At 35.2% G+C, this 15,090-nt stretch overlaps 1 protein-coding gene across 1 annotated transcript in view; it reads left to right on the top strand.

Annotated features, from left to right (window-relative positions):
- LOC142984925 (zwei Ig domain protein zig-8-like) overlaps nucleotides 1-15,090 on the top strand; it is a 456,021-nt gene that overhangs the window by 40,084 nt on the left and 400,847 nt on the right. Inside the window, exon 2 of the mRNA XM_076132848.1 lies at nucleotides 10,238-10,410. Coding sequence (XP_075988963.1) covers nucleotides 10,347-10,410 — 64 coding nt within the window. The 5' untranslated portion in view covers nucleotides 10,238-10,346. The remainder of the gene's footprint in view (nucleotides 1-10,237; nucleotides 10,411-15,090) is intronic.

The following is a 15,090-nucleotide window of genomic DNA, read 5'->3' as shown; positions in this document are numbered from 1 at the left end:
TCAGCGCCCCTACCGTACAGCGCAAGAACTATTTTTGAATGTCAAAACCTAGTACCGAGCAGGGAAAATTGCCTAGTGACTACAGTAATAATTAGTTAAAATACATTTTAAATATTATATCAACAGGCAAATATTCAGCTGTTTAATTTAAAGCCCTATTTAATTCCTGATCAAAATACAAAGTACAAGTCTTTGTTTAGAAACCTTTTGTAGCACTAGAGGGGACATAACAGGTACAATATTTCATATTTTTCGCTTTATCTCTGGCCCTATCTCGAAGCCTAATTTAAAAAGTCTCAACCACGTTTTGTTCTCTCGTAAATTAAACCAAATAACAAAGGCATTTCAAGTCAGAATTTCATAAAGTTTGTATTAAAATTGTAATAGTAATTTATTTGTACAAGCGTATTGGTAATTAACGTTGAATGTTTGAATTTCAGAAAGTTTAAAGCCTTGTATTTTTACACGAATGGTTACTACATTTCAGTAGGTAGGTTTGTGTACAGTCAATACCAGAAGTTGTTGTAGTTGTTTTTTTTTTTTTAATGAAAATTCAATGTTGTATAACTACTATGACATGTGTGTACAAAGGAAAATCAACAAAAAAATGTTTTATTAAATAGCATGTGCTATTATTTATCTTATTTTTTTGGTTAATTATGCAAATAAAGTTTCGAAATAAAATTATTATATGAGTACTAGAATGGAGGTGGCACTGGCTCCAGAGCTTGTACTATGGTAACCAAATAACTGATAAGACTACTTATACAGATAAATTAACGACCAAATTCATTTCAAACGTAAATGCAAGCATTTGTCAAACATTTTATTGTAACGAAATCCTCTAACGCATACTCATTGGGTTCAATACTGTCCATTAAAGATGGTACAAAGTTTCAGTGGGGTGTTTACACATACTTCCCCTTATGTTGGGGGTTGGTTCAAACATTTGCCCTCCAAGGGGAGGCTTCAGGGGTTTTTGTGAGAGCAAAGTTCTGCACCACTGGTAATGTGGGCAATAAAATGCAAAGATTGTGAAATTTTCAAGGTAATATCAGAATGTATGGAGGGGATGGGAAGTTAATCTGTTTTGTTTGTCCCACTGGTAGGGGTGGTTTTGTAATTGAAGGCTTTAAGATTTTCGGGGTTGCTGCTTTCTCCTCTGTGATGATTAAGTCAAGCCAGAAGGAGATAATCACCTTTCTGTCGACCAGCTATTAAATAGTTAATCAGAACTTTCATATGACAAATCGATCAGCGCGGTCTTCTATTATCTATATCGTATATTCTGTAAAAAATGAGAAGTAATTTATTCCATTCACAAATTCTTGAAACAACAAAAATACGGAAGTACCCAGTGTAGGAAATTACGACATATCTCTCACGCTTAACCACTACGGTCACTGCACTGTTTATGTTGAAAACAATCGCGACTCAATTTTAACCTAATCTTAAAATCACATTACCTTCAAACTGCCACTCATTTTTCAGTTTCATCCACCTTCATACATTAATATCATTCATCTGCAAGTACATACCTGTCCACTCAGCAGGATATCACATCAAAATACATAATTCCCCCTCCCCTGGGGACCCCCCACTAACTCCGCGTCCAGAAGCGTAATACCAAGATGCTGTGATAGATGACTCTTTCTACAAGTTTAATTGACGATTTATGAAAGATATCTCCAAAACCGGAGATAAAGTAATGCCTTGCCACTTATCAGCGAATTTCCAGCCTATCTCGCCAATGATAAATCGTGGGAATAAAATTCTTAATAGCAGTCTTCTTTGGGAAGTTTTTGGTAAAAAAATCGTTATCTCTGAAAGTGGAACACCTGGTTTTTGTCAAAGTTTATGTCTCGGAGTTTGCCAGTTACATTTATCAGGTTGTGTTGGTCTTTGCAAGTTCTGCTCCTGAAGTAACGAGGTTTTAGTTTTAATCTATCTTGTTTTGTTAATTCTATGTTTCGATATCAATGTTATGACATTAATCATCAAGAGTGGTGTATGAAAATTATCATCAAGGTGATTAAGGACTTTCGATACTATCATGTGATTTTCTGTATGGAGAACATGGAAACTTACTTAAAATAATAGAACGTCGATGATGAGGCGTCCATTAATTCACCATATAAAATAATAGTCAATAGACACCCAATAATTACGAAATTATGTAACCGTGAGTAACCAAACCACACTGTAATTCAATAATGAGAAATCCGTTTCAAATAATTAATAAAGAGTTTTTTAAAGGTTCGTTCATCATACGCTGAATATATTCGTATGCGTACAAAACTACGCCACCCACATCCACATCAGATCCTTAACTGCACGTTCCGGTAAAAATTAAACCACTCTTTGTTTAGCCCCGATCCGTTGTGACGTCATATCCTGTACATCCAAAGATTAAAAACTTTATTTCGGGAGCGCAACGAAATTGTTTAGTCAAAGCTCCCGTTTTGAGGATAAAAGGAAATGTATGATTGTGCATGTAGAGGTACAGTCGGAAGCAATTGTGAAACACGAATATTCTCACAAATATTCTAAGCTGCTGTCCAAACTGAGTATTGTTATTTTCTTGATCATACTGTAGAAATATATTTACATACGAGGAAATTTTGTGTCAGAAAGCTCAGATTAAAATTTATAGTGAAGTAATTTCCAAATATTGATTTTTTTATTAAAATCCTTACTGGTGTTTGTAGAGGTACATTTAAATAATCAGTTACTTTTATGTTAATTCCACAAAAACAGTATAGCAATAACTAACATACGTACACGTGCAATTTATATATAGTTATGTTTTTGGTCGTAAAAAAGTAGTATACGAAAATTATAATACAAATAATTGTAGTTTTCGGTCTTTTACAATTCACACAATGCTATCACATACAATACATGTACAAATGTTCGTGATCGTAAATAGCATACAACAATTGTTACAAAAATGTACTTTTCACTTTTTTACAGTATTCACACAATCCTATTGCTATTTTTAAAACTTTATCTCATCATCAGCCTAGCCTTTCTTCCAAACTATATTGGAGTTGGCTTCCAGTCTCACCGGAAGCAGCTGGATCCCAATATTTTACATGGAGCGACTGCCTATCGGACCTTCACTACCAATTTAGCTGTGTTATAACACGATACCCGTCGGTAAGACTGGTTCTTAGACTTTCAAGCTTCTGACTACTGTTAACAATAAAGATCTTTGAAAATGAAAGCCGGGACAATTTAACGTACCTTCCGAAACACAGAAAAAATCGACATGTATAAGATGGTCACCCATTCACAGAACAATCTCGGCAAGCGTAGCTTAACCTCAGAGATCGATCCACGTCGTTGTCAACTAATCCACGAGCTTCTCACTAAAACTATCTATAAATAAAAAAATTATATGCGATGAATTTTGTGTCTGACTGTACCGGACACAGAGTAGAGGATTAAAAGTAAATCAACTGTGTTTCTGTTCGCTGTGTTTGACTGTACTGAAGCTAGTTTCACTTGTGTTGCTTATTGGTATGTTGTTTGAAATGAACGACTGCGCCTGTGGTTTGAGTGCTATCGTGGATTTGACTGCTGATAACTTAGTCCCAGGTTCTTTACCCGAGTTTGGAATAGTAATTTAGTTTTTTTATACTTTGTTGGGATATTTTGAATGGTAGTCTTGTTTAGTTACGGATAAGGAAAATGATAAAAAACACACCTTCTATTAAGTTGACAATAGGAACGGCAGAAAGTGGGTGTTTTTCGGTTTTATACAAATATTTATTGTAAAAAACCGGTTAATTCAGAAAAGTAATAAAAATAATTAAAAGCTTTTATTTCACCTTTTAGTTCAGTACTTTTAATTCAGAATTTATTTTGTGTGTTTTAAATAAGCGGGTCTTATTATAATTATGTAAATATGTGCTATAATTTAACTCTTAAACTTATGATAGTAATAAAGTTATAAAAATAAATATAAATTGTAATTAGGATTAAATCAAACTAATCTTATTACAAACACATTTTTCACATTAAGATCTTTTCCAAAAGCAGAAAAATAACGGCCAAGTTGTAAAAGAAAGTCCATTAAGAGGGATTTAATAGCTAATTCACGATTTTCCAATTTTTAAATGTAAATTAAAAATGTTTTCTTGAATTGGTGTGTAAGGCTATAGCCACGATAGGGCGACTGCGGTTAGCGGGGGTGACTATTTCGCGCGAGGAAATTCATTAAACGCGTGAATATGGTCATTTGTCTTCCTAGTCAAGGCTGCGCTAATATAGCACTATCTACGCCATACACTTTGCAGTCTTTTCGGAGTTTCATTGCAAGCTGCATCAATACACTGTATTGATGCAGCTTTCGAGCTACTCTAAAGCATGAAATATTGAATCATAAAATTGTTTTTTCTTTTGACCCATTGTTGTCTCGCTAGTGGGCAAGGGCCTTCTCTGAAACAAGAAGGGCTTAGCTCGCCAAGTGCTGTACACTACTTTAATTAATCTTTCCCGCTCATTGCAGACATAAACCGCGTTGCCCTAGTGTGGCTTTCTACTACGTGTAAAAAAGCAGCGCAAGTTTACAAGCGTTTGTTCAAATGAATCATCAAACCTTTTTCCAAACTATGTTGGAGTCGGCTTCCAATCTCACCGGATGCAGCTGAATACCAGTGTTTTACATGGAGCGACTGCCTATCTGACCTCCACAACCCAGTTACCTGGGATTTAACACGATACCCTTCGGTAAGACTGGTTGTCAGACTTTCAAGTTTCTGACTACTGTTAACGACTGTCAATGATCTTTGAAAATGACAGCCGGGACCCACAATTTAACGTGCCTTCCGAAACACGGAGGAACTCGATACGTTCTGTGGATGGTCACCCATCCACAGAACGCTCTCGGCAAGCGTAGCTTAACCTCAGAGATCGATCGGCGCGGCTGTCGTTAACTAAGCCACGAGCTCCTTTGTTCAAATGAATATGAAATTAAAGTATTTAGTGAAAGAGCATTGAACGCTTTTAGTTCATAATTAAGAGTCGTTAATATACTATTTTATCAACTTTTTAATTTTTTATTACTTTTTTAAGAAAATATGTTTTTTGTAGAATCATGTTGGATTTTTTAAACCTAATTAGTGAGAGATTCCAGAAAATTTTAACACATTTTCAAAGCTTTTCACTCTATTGTTAAACTATTCAATATTTTTTTTGCAGATAATTTTGATATGCCTTCATTTTGGTATTTTAATATTTAATTAAGTAACTAGATTAAGCAAAAAATATTCTTTTACAAGTTCATATGGTTAGTGTCAAATATACTCCAGCTGTCCAAATACTTTTTTCAGTGCTTAGCGACTTTAAACCTAAATGGTAACCGGCAACAAAATAACGGTCCCTGCAAATCACGAAAGGCACATATTAAAGTACCTACGAAGTATTACAAAATATACAGCGTGAATGTTTGAATAGTAGTTTAATAGTACTATCACTAAATATTAGATTCAAAAAAACCTTTATTACAATACATTCTCATCGGAATGGAATGGGAGAATGAAAATTTCGGCTAACGTAACATAGCCTCCGAGGCAAAAAGGCTATACATCATGAAATGTGTGTCGTAGTGTCATGTGCTTTATGACTAAAAGTGCTCCGGTTCTTATTTTTTATTTTAGAACTTGGGTCCAATATTATTAGTTTTAATACGTGCTGTAATGTTATTACAGCCTAAAATATAGGTAGATGTGTGATTATTTAAGTAAATATAGAGAATATCCTTAAAGTGAAAATGTTTCAGAATTTTAATACAGCAAAATAACCGTTCAGTTATTGCTTAGTAACTAAATGCGTCTACGAAGCTATAGCGCCTCTAAATCCGCCTTTAACATACTTAAAGCCTCCTAAACTCAACTGACAGTAGTAGATTACATTAGGTGTTTTAGCATTGTGTTTGTTGATTGTCGTATGGTTAGTGGTCAACCTAGTGTCAAAGTTGTTCAAGCCGGCCGAAAGGCCTTTGACATGGCTTAACGACTGTTATCATAGCAGACAACAACCGGGACCGACTTTTTACGTGCCCTCCGAAGCACGGAGGCGCCCAGCTCAAATACCGGTCAAATGCGGTCACCCATCTATGGAATGACTGCGCCAAGGGTTACTTAACCCACAGATCGTTTACCGACCGGTGAGCGCAACTGGCTATGGGCGCATTAACATCAGACAATACAAAAGTCTCTAATTGTCATCAAATCTTAGTAATAACAATTATCATTTAGCGTTACACCTTTACGTCTATTTCTTCCCAATATCTTGTACTTACAAGTTTGGTACAAGTTTATCGTTTCGCGATAGTTTTCTATTCAGAAGATCACTCTCCAATTTATTCGGCCTTGTATCTTGTATATTTTTTCTGTTGTAGTAAGATACAGTTAATTGGAAGTAATTTGGAGATTTATGAGAATTCTAAAGGATTGTGTAAGGCCGTTTAAAATTTGTATAATTTTTATTTTGTACCAGACTTTGCTCTATTTTGGACTTCCTTCTCGTCCACAGATATAATCTTTCATACTTGTAAAAGAAAATAATGTCATTAATTAGTTCACGGCTTAATGATTAAACCAAATTATAGGGGAGATTTTTCCGTGAAAATTTAGCAAACTACTTTTTCTCAGAAGAAGACCTACCTAAGACCATATAATATTAACTATCCTAAACTTAATCATACACCAAATTAAAAACATTACTAGTAGGCGACGAACAAAAATCCCTACCCGATATGCAAAAGGTCTTACAAACTAATAGGCAAGTGTTGTTAGCAAACAGTTGTGGAGCACAATCGAGCGGACAGGATAGTTGGCGCGATGCAAGCCATTTGTACACGTCCAAACTTACCGAGCTCCAAGGAGCTTGCAACAACTGGTCCTGTGAACACTTGATGGAAATTGAGTGCGTAGAGTAAAGCTATTGACGGGTTAGTTAGTACGCCACTGGTTGGTGTTCTAAAGAGAATGTGTGTAGGAATTGTGTGATTGATCTTTATGATTGGATTTCATTTATATAACTTTTATCATAACAAAAGATTTATAAATATTAGAAAGTTTAAATACGTTGAGTATTTAAACTTTCGCTGCTTGTACACATAATACTAAAATACACAATATTAGACCTTATGCACAGTCTCGCTATGCGTCTTCGTAGGTATTATTAATATTAATAAATTATAAATAAAGTTTTCCAAGTTCTTGCTTATTTCACTGTTCAGTAAAAGGCTCCTTGGCTTCAAACCTCTCTATCATGTGCTATTTTAAAAAACAGTTTTTATATGTAATTTAAGCTAAATTGCTAGAGCAGAAAAAATGCTACACGTATATCCCGAGAAATTGTCAATAATCAAAATGTTTACATCCGATATCTTTATACTAAATGACTATCAAACTACACATTACCCAAAATACATTCTAAAAAACGTTTCCAAAACAAAGCTAACATTTGAGCAACGTTGCAACATCGACCTGATCCCTCTGAACGACTCTCAATGGTGATGGGTCACACCTTCGACTACGAATACCCTCATAATAGATCACTGGACTCAGACTCTACAAATTGAGTCTAAAATTGGGTATTTTGGACTAAGTTTGTTTGTTTTTCTGATGTTTTTTTAAAGTGCTGAAGTGCCTTTCTTGACTTTTGTGAATGGAAATATATATTTTGTGTGAAAGTATAGTTTTGAATATTTATTTGATTTTGAATATTTATTTTATTACCTTTATTATATCTTTAGTTTTATTATAAGGCAGTATATTTCCGTCTTTAAAGTACAGATTAGTTGCTGTACCACTATATAATTATTCGAATAGCATCACGGCATTAAAAATTTCGTAACTATACAGTGTGGAAACGTTAAGGTAGAATACGTCTTACTTGATTTATAAAGAATTCTATACATAATATAATTTGCTATAATGACTACTGAAAATAATATTTTTTTCGACGCCAAAATTGAACAACACCCCTATATATCAATAAAAAAAAATTATACGTACTTGTGTACATAGGATTCCTTTTCAGTTCTAAAAGCAATAAATAATAACAAGTAGGTACTCCATCGTCTTTAAATAAACTAATAAAAGCAACACTTTTAATAATATATGACTGGATTATTGCCAGATACGAAGCCTATAGGATGTACAAATATGTCTAGATTATTAGAAATGCCTTCGGTCTAACATCCATCAGTTTTATGATATATAGCCAGCGTTTGTATCGTAAGTACTTCTCATTGAAGAAATGGGGCTCTTTTATGATTATTCATACATTCAATTTTATATATAAGGTCGTGTAGTATGTAGGCTATTCTATAAAACGTTTGATAGATTTAGAATTATTAGGCTTACTTGATAGTTGCTGACTGCCTACTAACTGCTTCCATGCATGTATCGAGTCAGTCTAATATATTCGCCACTACTACTGGGTCAAATGGTCGTAGCTATGGTTGTTCCATGCAAAAAAAAGGATTTTGATTTTTTTAACCCATCATAGCTAACCCTCAGCTGGGCAGAGGTCTCCACCCGAACGATTGTTCGATATAGAAATTGTGATTTCGGGCCTTATTGTATTTTGCTTTTATTGTTTGTCTGAGTACCCACAAGAAAAACTTAGTAAGTATACTTTTCAATAGCTATTGATTTTCAAAACACGTGTTTTGAAAATCAATAGCTATTGAAAAGATGCTTAGATTAACAGACAGGCATGTAAACACAACGCGGGGGACTTAATTTTTCATTCATTTAGGTTTTTATATTTGCAAAGCTATCATTTATTCCGTTGATACCACTAAAAAGTTTAAAAAATATACCTACCAGACTTGGCTTGTATAAAAATCCACAATCTATACTTAATATTATAAAGCTGAAGAGTTTGTTTGTTTGTTTGTTTGAACGCGGTAATCTCGAGAACTATTGGTCCGATTTGAAAAATTCTTTCAGTGTTAGATAGCCCATTTATCGAGGAAGGCTATAGGCTATATATCATCACGCTACGACCAATAGGAGCAGAGTACCAGTGAAAAATGTTACAAAAACGGGGAAACTTATGATTCTCTTATGTGACGCAAGCGAAGTTGCGCGGGTCAGCTAGTAACTTATAAAAGAATCTTAGTTTGAACAACTTAAACTAAAACCTGTCAGTTGTACAAACGTCAAATATTCACTAAGACTTAGCAAGTAGTTGGTAAGTCTGTCACCGGTGCTCAGGCCGTGAGAGTTATTGAAAACAATGTCAGGTGGCACAACTTTGTTCTGAATACAGAGAATAACTGATTGGGAAATATATTCTTTATAATTTTGTATTTGCTGAAGAAATATCAGGATATTTTTTTCTAAACTGTCGAGACACTGACGTCCCGCTACAGGGTGTGATTTCCATAAAGTAGACCAGCCCTAATTTATTGTTTAACATCTATCTTTAATCGCCGAACTCAAAAGTTTTTCAAAATATCGCATAGTGGCGGATCGCGACGTCTTAAGCTCGATTTCCAGGTCATTCAAGGAACTATCTGTTTTTATATATTTTTAAAATATACTCGGTAGTGGCCGAAGAAGCTAATAATATATTACAGGGGATTAACATTGCAAAATTACGTAAAAGTATTTTCAAAATCTTTTCAAAGCTACAACGTCTGACGCAACCTATAACTAAAAACCTTCGCATACACTATAAATATCCATCAATGGACATGAATTTTCTAGATAGTGCGACGACAAACGACTGCAAAGAAATACGGCTATAAAGTGTTACGCGCCGATATAATCCTTCAACCCCGACACCCTGTCGTAGGGACCACGGATATTTGATACTTATGATATTTAAGCAATTTTATTGTTAGTAATATACCCTAGTTTAAGACGATGGCAATTCTCACACATAGTTTTTAAGGTCTTAGTTTTAAGGTTAAGGAGTATTTTTGGTATGTTTTCTAAAGCTGATTGTCCACATTTACTGTTAGTGGAATGACACAAAGATACGAGATTGTCTGGAACAGAAGCGAATAGCGAATGGTCACTGAGGCCCTGAGGCCTCATGATCATGTATACAATTTATATGCTCGAGATAAATGGCATTTAAAAACTGCAGTTTGACGGATGCAGTTAGCATATGCTCACAGATTTGTAACTAGTTTTAGTGGCCGTGTATAGAAATTTTGTGATGACAAGATGATGATGATCATACTAACTACAGCTATTATTTCCAGGTGGCGCGGTGGTATATGTGATTCGCGTGTGAGTGTGTGTTGCGTGTTGTGTGCGGTCGTCGTGGCATGCGCGTTGGTCGGCGCGCGCGGGGCCCGCCCCGCTAACGCCATGCGCGCTCGACTCGCCGCCGCGCACCTCGCCCTGCTGGCGCTCGCGCATCTCCCGCCGCCAGGTATGTGTGCACACACCTTTACTTTTTTGTTATCAACTTTACAGGTGTAAAGCTAAATGCTCTAAATATTTTTAGACCTTAAATGTTTTATTTTTGATAGCAACGTACGAATAAAAATTAGATAAACACTTTTTTACATAAGTGTTCACAAATGCAGTATCTAAGTCTGGTACGATAAGCTATGAAGTGTTCGTGGAACTCTTTGTTATATAATCGGAGAAAAGAATATGAGTCAAATAGTTTCCTTTAAAAAATAAACTTAGATTATGTTTTTACAAAACTCAGGGTGTTGTTTCTTTTACACGCACTACGATTTCTACTGAAAAAAAGTATTATTTTTCATCAGAAATATTTCCTGTTTACATCGGAGGTTGCTTTTATATTCCCGCGATATTCTGGGGTCCTTTATAATTCGTGCTTGTCAGTTTTCAAATATCTTCCTTGTTCGTTTTCTAAGCATGTTTTTCCTTAGAAAAAATAATTTTCCGACAAAAAAGAAACACGCTCTGTTTACAAAATTACGAAAACCCGCTACATATCATATTACTTTATTACTGTAAGTGTGTATGTTGTGTGTGTGTGTCTGTACAGTATGTATTGTGTGTGCTGTGTATTGTGTGCGTCACGTTATGTGTACAGTAGCATTGTGGCAAGCGATTTATTATCTGCCAGCTGTACAGAGTGTCCTTTACGTCATCACACATGAATATCTAGAATAATAAAAGGCCAAAAAATATGAGTCAGTTTTTTCATATTCACCGGTTTTATTTGTCGTAACGACAAAACACTCGAGCGATAAGGGTTTCATGTTGAAATTTCGCCGAGCACGGCTCTAAAATGGCCAATAAAACGCGGAATTGATGCTCAACCGGCCAAAAATTGTTTTATCTCCAAACTTTCCTCACCGCGCCGATAGAAAGGGCGATCCTTGTTGAAATTGAAAAGCGTTTGGTAGTGGGCCGCTCAGGGCTCGCTCTATGAATAAACTCGATAAAATTTACCTAATCGTAAAAAGTTGGGGACGCGGACCTTAGATACGGCAGAGCCCCGGGGCGGGCCGCCGCGCCGTGTCGCTTACTACCAAACTGGGGACAATAAAATTCAACTGATTACATCGGCAAAATTCGTTATAGCGAACTTTGGCGGATATCATTTTAGTATTAAATCGCAAAATGGGTACTCACTTCGAGGTGTGACTTGTAATCTAATAATGTATCACCATACCACGCTACGTGTAAAAACGCACCCCTTCCATGTACCAATACAGAATTCATTATGATATACGCTTCATGCCTTAGCTTCGGTGATGGGTAATTTGAAAGCAATTTCTAGCCTTACTCATAAGGACTAAGCCCAACAACTATTCTTTTGGCAATGATGTAGCTGTTTAGACCAACGCGACGAAGCGAAAAGCAGTAAACAGCTAAAAATCCTTATTACTAGCATAACTTCGATGTGTCATGGAGCACGTTCGGCAATGTCCGGCAATGTTGATCAATCCGATGTAGGATTCTAATAAATAAGTTATAGGGAAGTTAGTGTAAAGCCTTGCCAGTTGGAAAGTTATGAGGGTTTTAATGATGCAGAATCCCATCAAACGTCACAACATGAAACTGCGCCGCTTGTTTATTAATGGGAAAAGTTTTGCGACTGCCAAAGTATGGGGAACACGAACGAAGACCGCGTTTATGGGAGTATGCTGTGACCCTTAGCATTTGCTTACTGATAGTTTTGACTTAAAGAAATGTTAGAACTTTATTCTTTGTTTTTATGGATAGAGTTTCGTGCATCTACTATGGCCTATGAATCTCTTACTATTATGAAATTTTGTATGATGGATAGATAGATAGTTTAAACATAGCTTACCGGTTTTCAAAAGTCTAGGTAATACAACTATATAGTGGAGGTCTGATAAGCAGACGCTCCATGTAAGATATTGTTATTCAGCTACATTCGGTGAGACTGGCAGCCGACTCTAATATAATAATATGTAGTTCTCATACACGCAAGCAGAGTCGCGCGAGTCAGCTAGTAGTTTATAATAAGTACCTAAAAATTAAATATCTAAGCAGTTTTTTTTATCTTCCGTTAGAGCAGCCATTACTCGAAATTAATTAGATTACCAACAATCTAATTTGATAACCTCTAATTATTTCATAATCTCTTCAAGTAATTAAATTCATTATGAATCATTTCGTCCTTTTAAAATGGAACCACTAACGATTCATTACTCATTATTTTGGTTTTTCTTAAAACATTACCCTTGGTACCCGAAGGTTTGGGCAGAGAAGTATAATATTCCCATGTAATAGGGAACGAGCGTTTTGCCATATAAGACGGGTTACCAAATTCCAGACTACTATTAAGAATATTCCAACAAAAATTGAAAGAACTTAATAGCAGTCGCATACACTTTTTAATCACAAAACTGAGACTTTCTACAGTAAAACGTACTTTTAAATTTAGTTCCTATGGCATCCGCTAGAGGCGCTGATCAGATTTTCATGCAAAATTTGTTGATAACTAGCCGGTTGTCGAAAGTGAAGTAAAAGGCTGTAAAATTAGTTTATACTTTAGGTAGATAACCAAGAGCTGGTCGTGGAAAGTTATTCGAAGGTTATCTAGTAGTTAAACTAGCGGTATCGAACGGTTTGAAGGCTCGTAATAGCTGTAATTAAGCAAAGCCTGTCATATTGTTATTGGGGGCTATTTAAACCGTATGTGTTTTGGTACACAATTAAGGATTTTTATCGATTTGTGGATAGTTTTAGTGTTATTGTCACTGGCGTTACTTTGTAAGTACTATGTTTTTGGTGTATATAAATAGTATTTCTTCGAATCTGCTAGCTTTTTTTTCCTATAGATAACAGTTTTAAAGTCATCAGTATTGTATGGATAGTTATTATGTACCTATATTGGCGATATCAGTGGCGCAAATTAAAGTAGTCATTTTGCTATTATATGACAAAATCACAGTATTTTTTAATAAATCTACGTAATGACTATCATTACTTATTAATTAGCATCCACCCGCTAACACATAACATAACAACATATATTTCTACATCACAATCAAAAATTTTCCGCTAAGTGACAACCTCGATTCTTCACAGCGAACATGCCTTGAACGACAACTGACAGCTATGACCTTTCAAGGTCACTAGTAATGAGCAAACAGCTAAGGTTTCTCTCGTCCACAGGGAAAGACTGAATCCTTAAGAAGTCATACACGTGGTGTCATGTCGCCAAGACGATGAGTTTCCTCGAACTCACTTCATTCTTCCATTGTGTGACGTATTACGTGACAATTACTGGAAATATTTTTCTACCTTTTGGTTGTTGGAAAGTCAATTTCCTAATTTTGAATACTGGTTGTAATGTGATCGTTATTTTTTACCAGAAGCTGCTCGTGATTTTGTCGGCCTGGAATTTCGTTTTCAGCTCCGCTCCTTTTAGCTCAAGCATGATCCTATAGTATTCCTCAGTAAATAGACTATTCAACACAAGATTTTATTCAATTCGAACCAGCCTTCAGCTATATGACATAATCAGAATTTTACAATTAGAACCAGCAGTTTTTGAGATTGGAGCATCCAAACAAGCACACAGACTCTTAACATAAAACAAACTTCATATTATGAGTAGAGAATATAATTTGGTTACGAAAAATGTTTGATTCTAAAGCAACGAAAATCAATACGATAACATTTTATAGCTTTTTTAATTGTTTATAGTTGTTGATTGTTGCTCAATGCATACAAACCGTCAGTAACTACATTTTACTAACAACAAAATTAACTTCTTGCTATTGAAAGTTGTACATTTTATTTTACAAAAAGTAACGTTAGTGCACTTGCCACGTGCGCAGAGCGAGTAAATGACACGGAACGCACACTCATGGGGTCACAGTTTACTCATGATATAAGAGTGCATATTACGATATCACATTTATGATTGATTTTTCAGGCATTTGTATCGATTTAATACTTTTGAGCTTAAGAAGACGTAAAGTATCTTTAGGTTAATTATGAGATGTTCTAAGCTTATTTTTTTGTATTTTTTATAATTAACGCAATGACGTGTAGTGCTACAAAAAGACGAGTACGTTTAAAATTTAGCACTAATAATTTTCGATAGGGAATATTGGGAAAACACATATACACACCATAGGATTCGAATTATATATTTTTTCGATAACCTCGCCACACTTATTGCTATATTGTAAAAATCCTTGAATACAAATGTAACAATCGTCGTACAACTCCCGCACTATCTCAGGGTACAAAAATGCAACACCTACGAACTAATTTGTCATCCTTACAAAGGTTGTTAGTCATCATTTATCAAGATCCTCCAGCTTGGTTTAAACGAACATAACAACGCAGTAATGTACCGGAGCGAAACACTCTACATTATAATGGTTTTTCATAGTCGTTTGTTCAAATATTCTATACAAGATCAAATAATTGTATTTTTAGATAGAAAAATTTTAAAATTGAAAACACATCTGATTATTAGAATGCATATAATGTGGGATTCCGTAGAGGACTGCAGCCCAAAAATTGTACAGAAAACAAAAGTTTCAAGTAATGTTACGTAATAACATTCCTGATTTTCTGAATGTCACTGTTATTTATACCTAGTTGGCAGTTGTCAGTTGTCAGTGCTACACATTCATAC

This window comes from Anticarsia gemmatalis, chromosome 1 (genome assembly GCF_050436995.1).
Source record: "Anticarsia gemmatalis isolate Benzon Research Colony breed Stoneville strain chromosome 1, ilAntGemm2 primary, whole genome shotgun sequence".
Classification (NCBI taxonomy): domain Eukaryota; kingdom Metazoa; phylum Arthropoda; class Insecta; order Lepidoptera; family Erebidae; genus Anticarsia; species Anticarsia gemmatalis.
The sequence above is the reverse complement of the archived record's forward strand: the minus strand, read 5'-3'. Positions and strand labels throughout refer to the sequence as shown.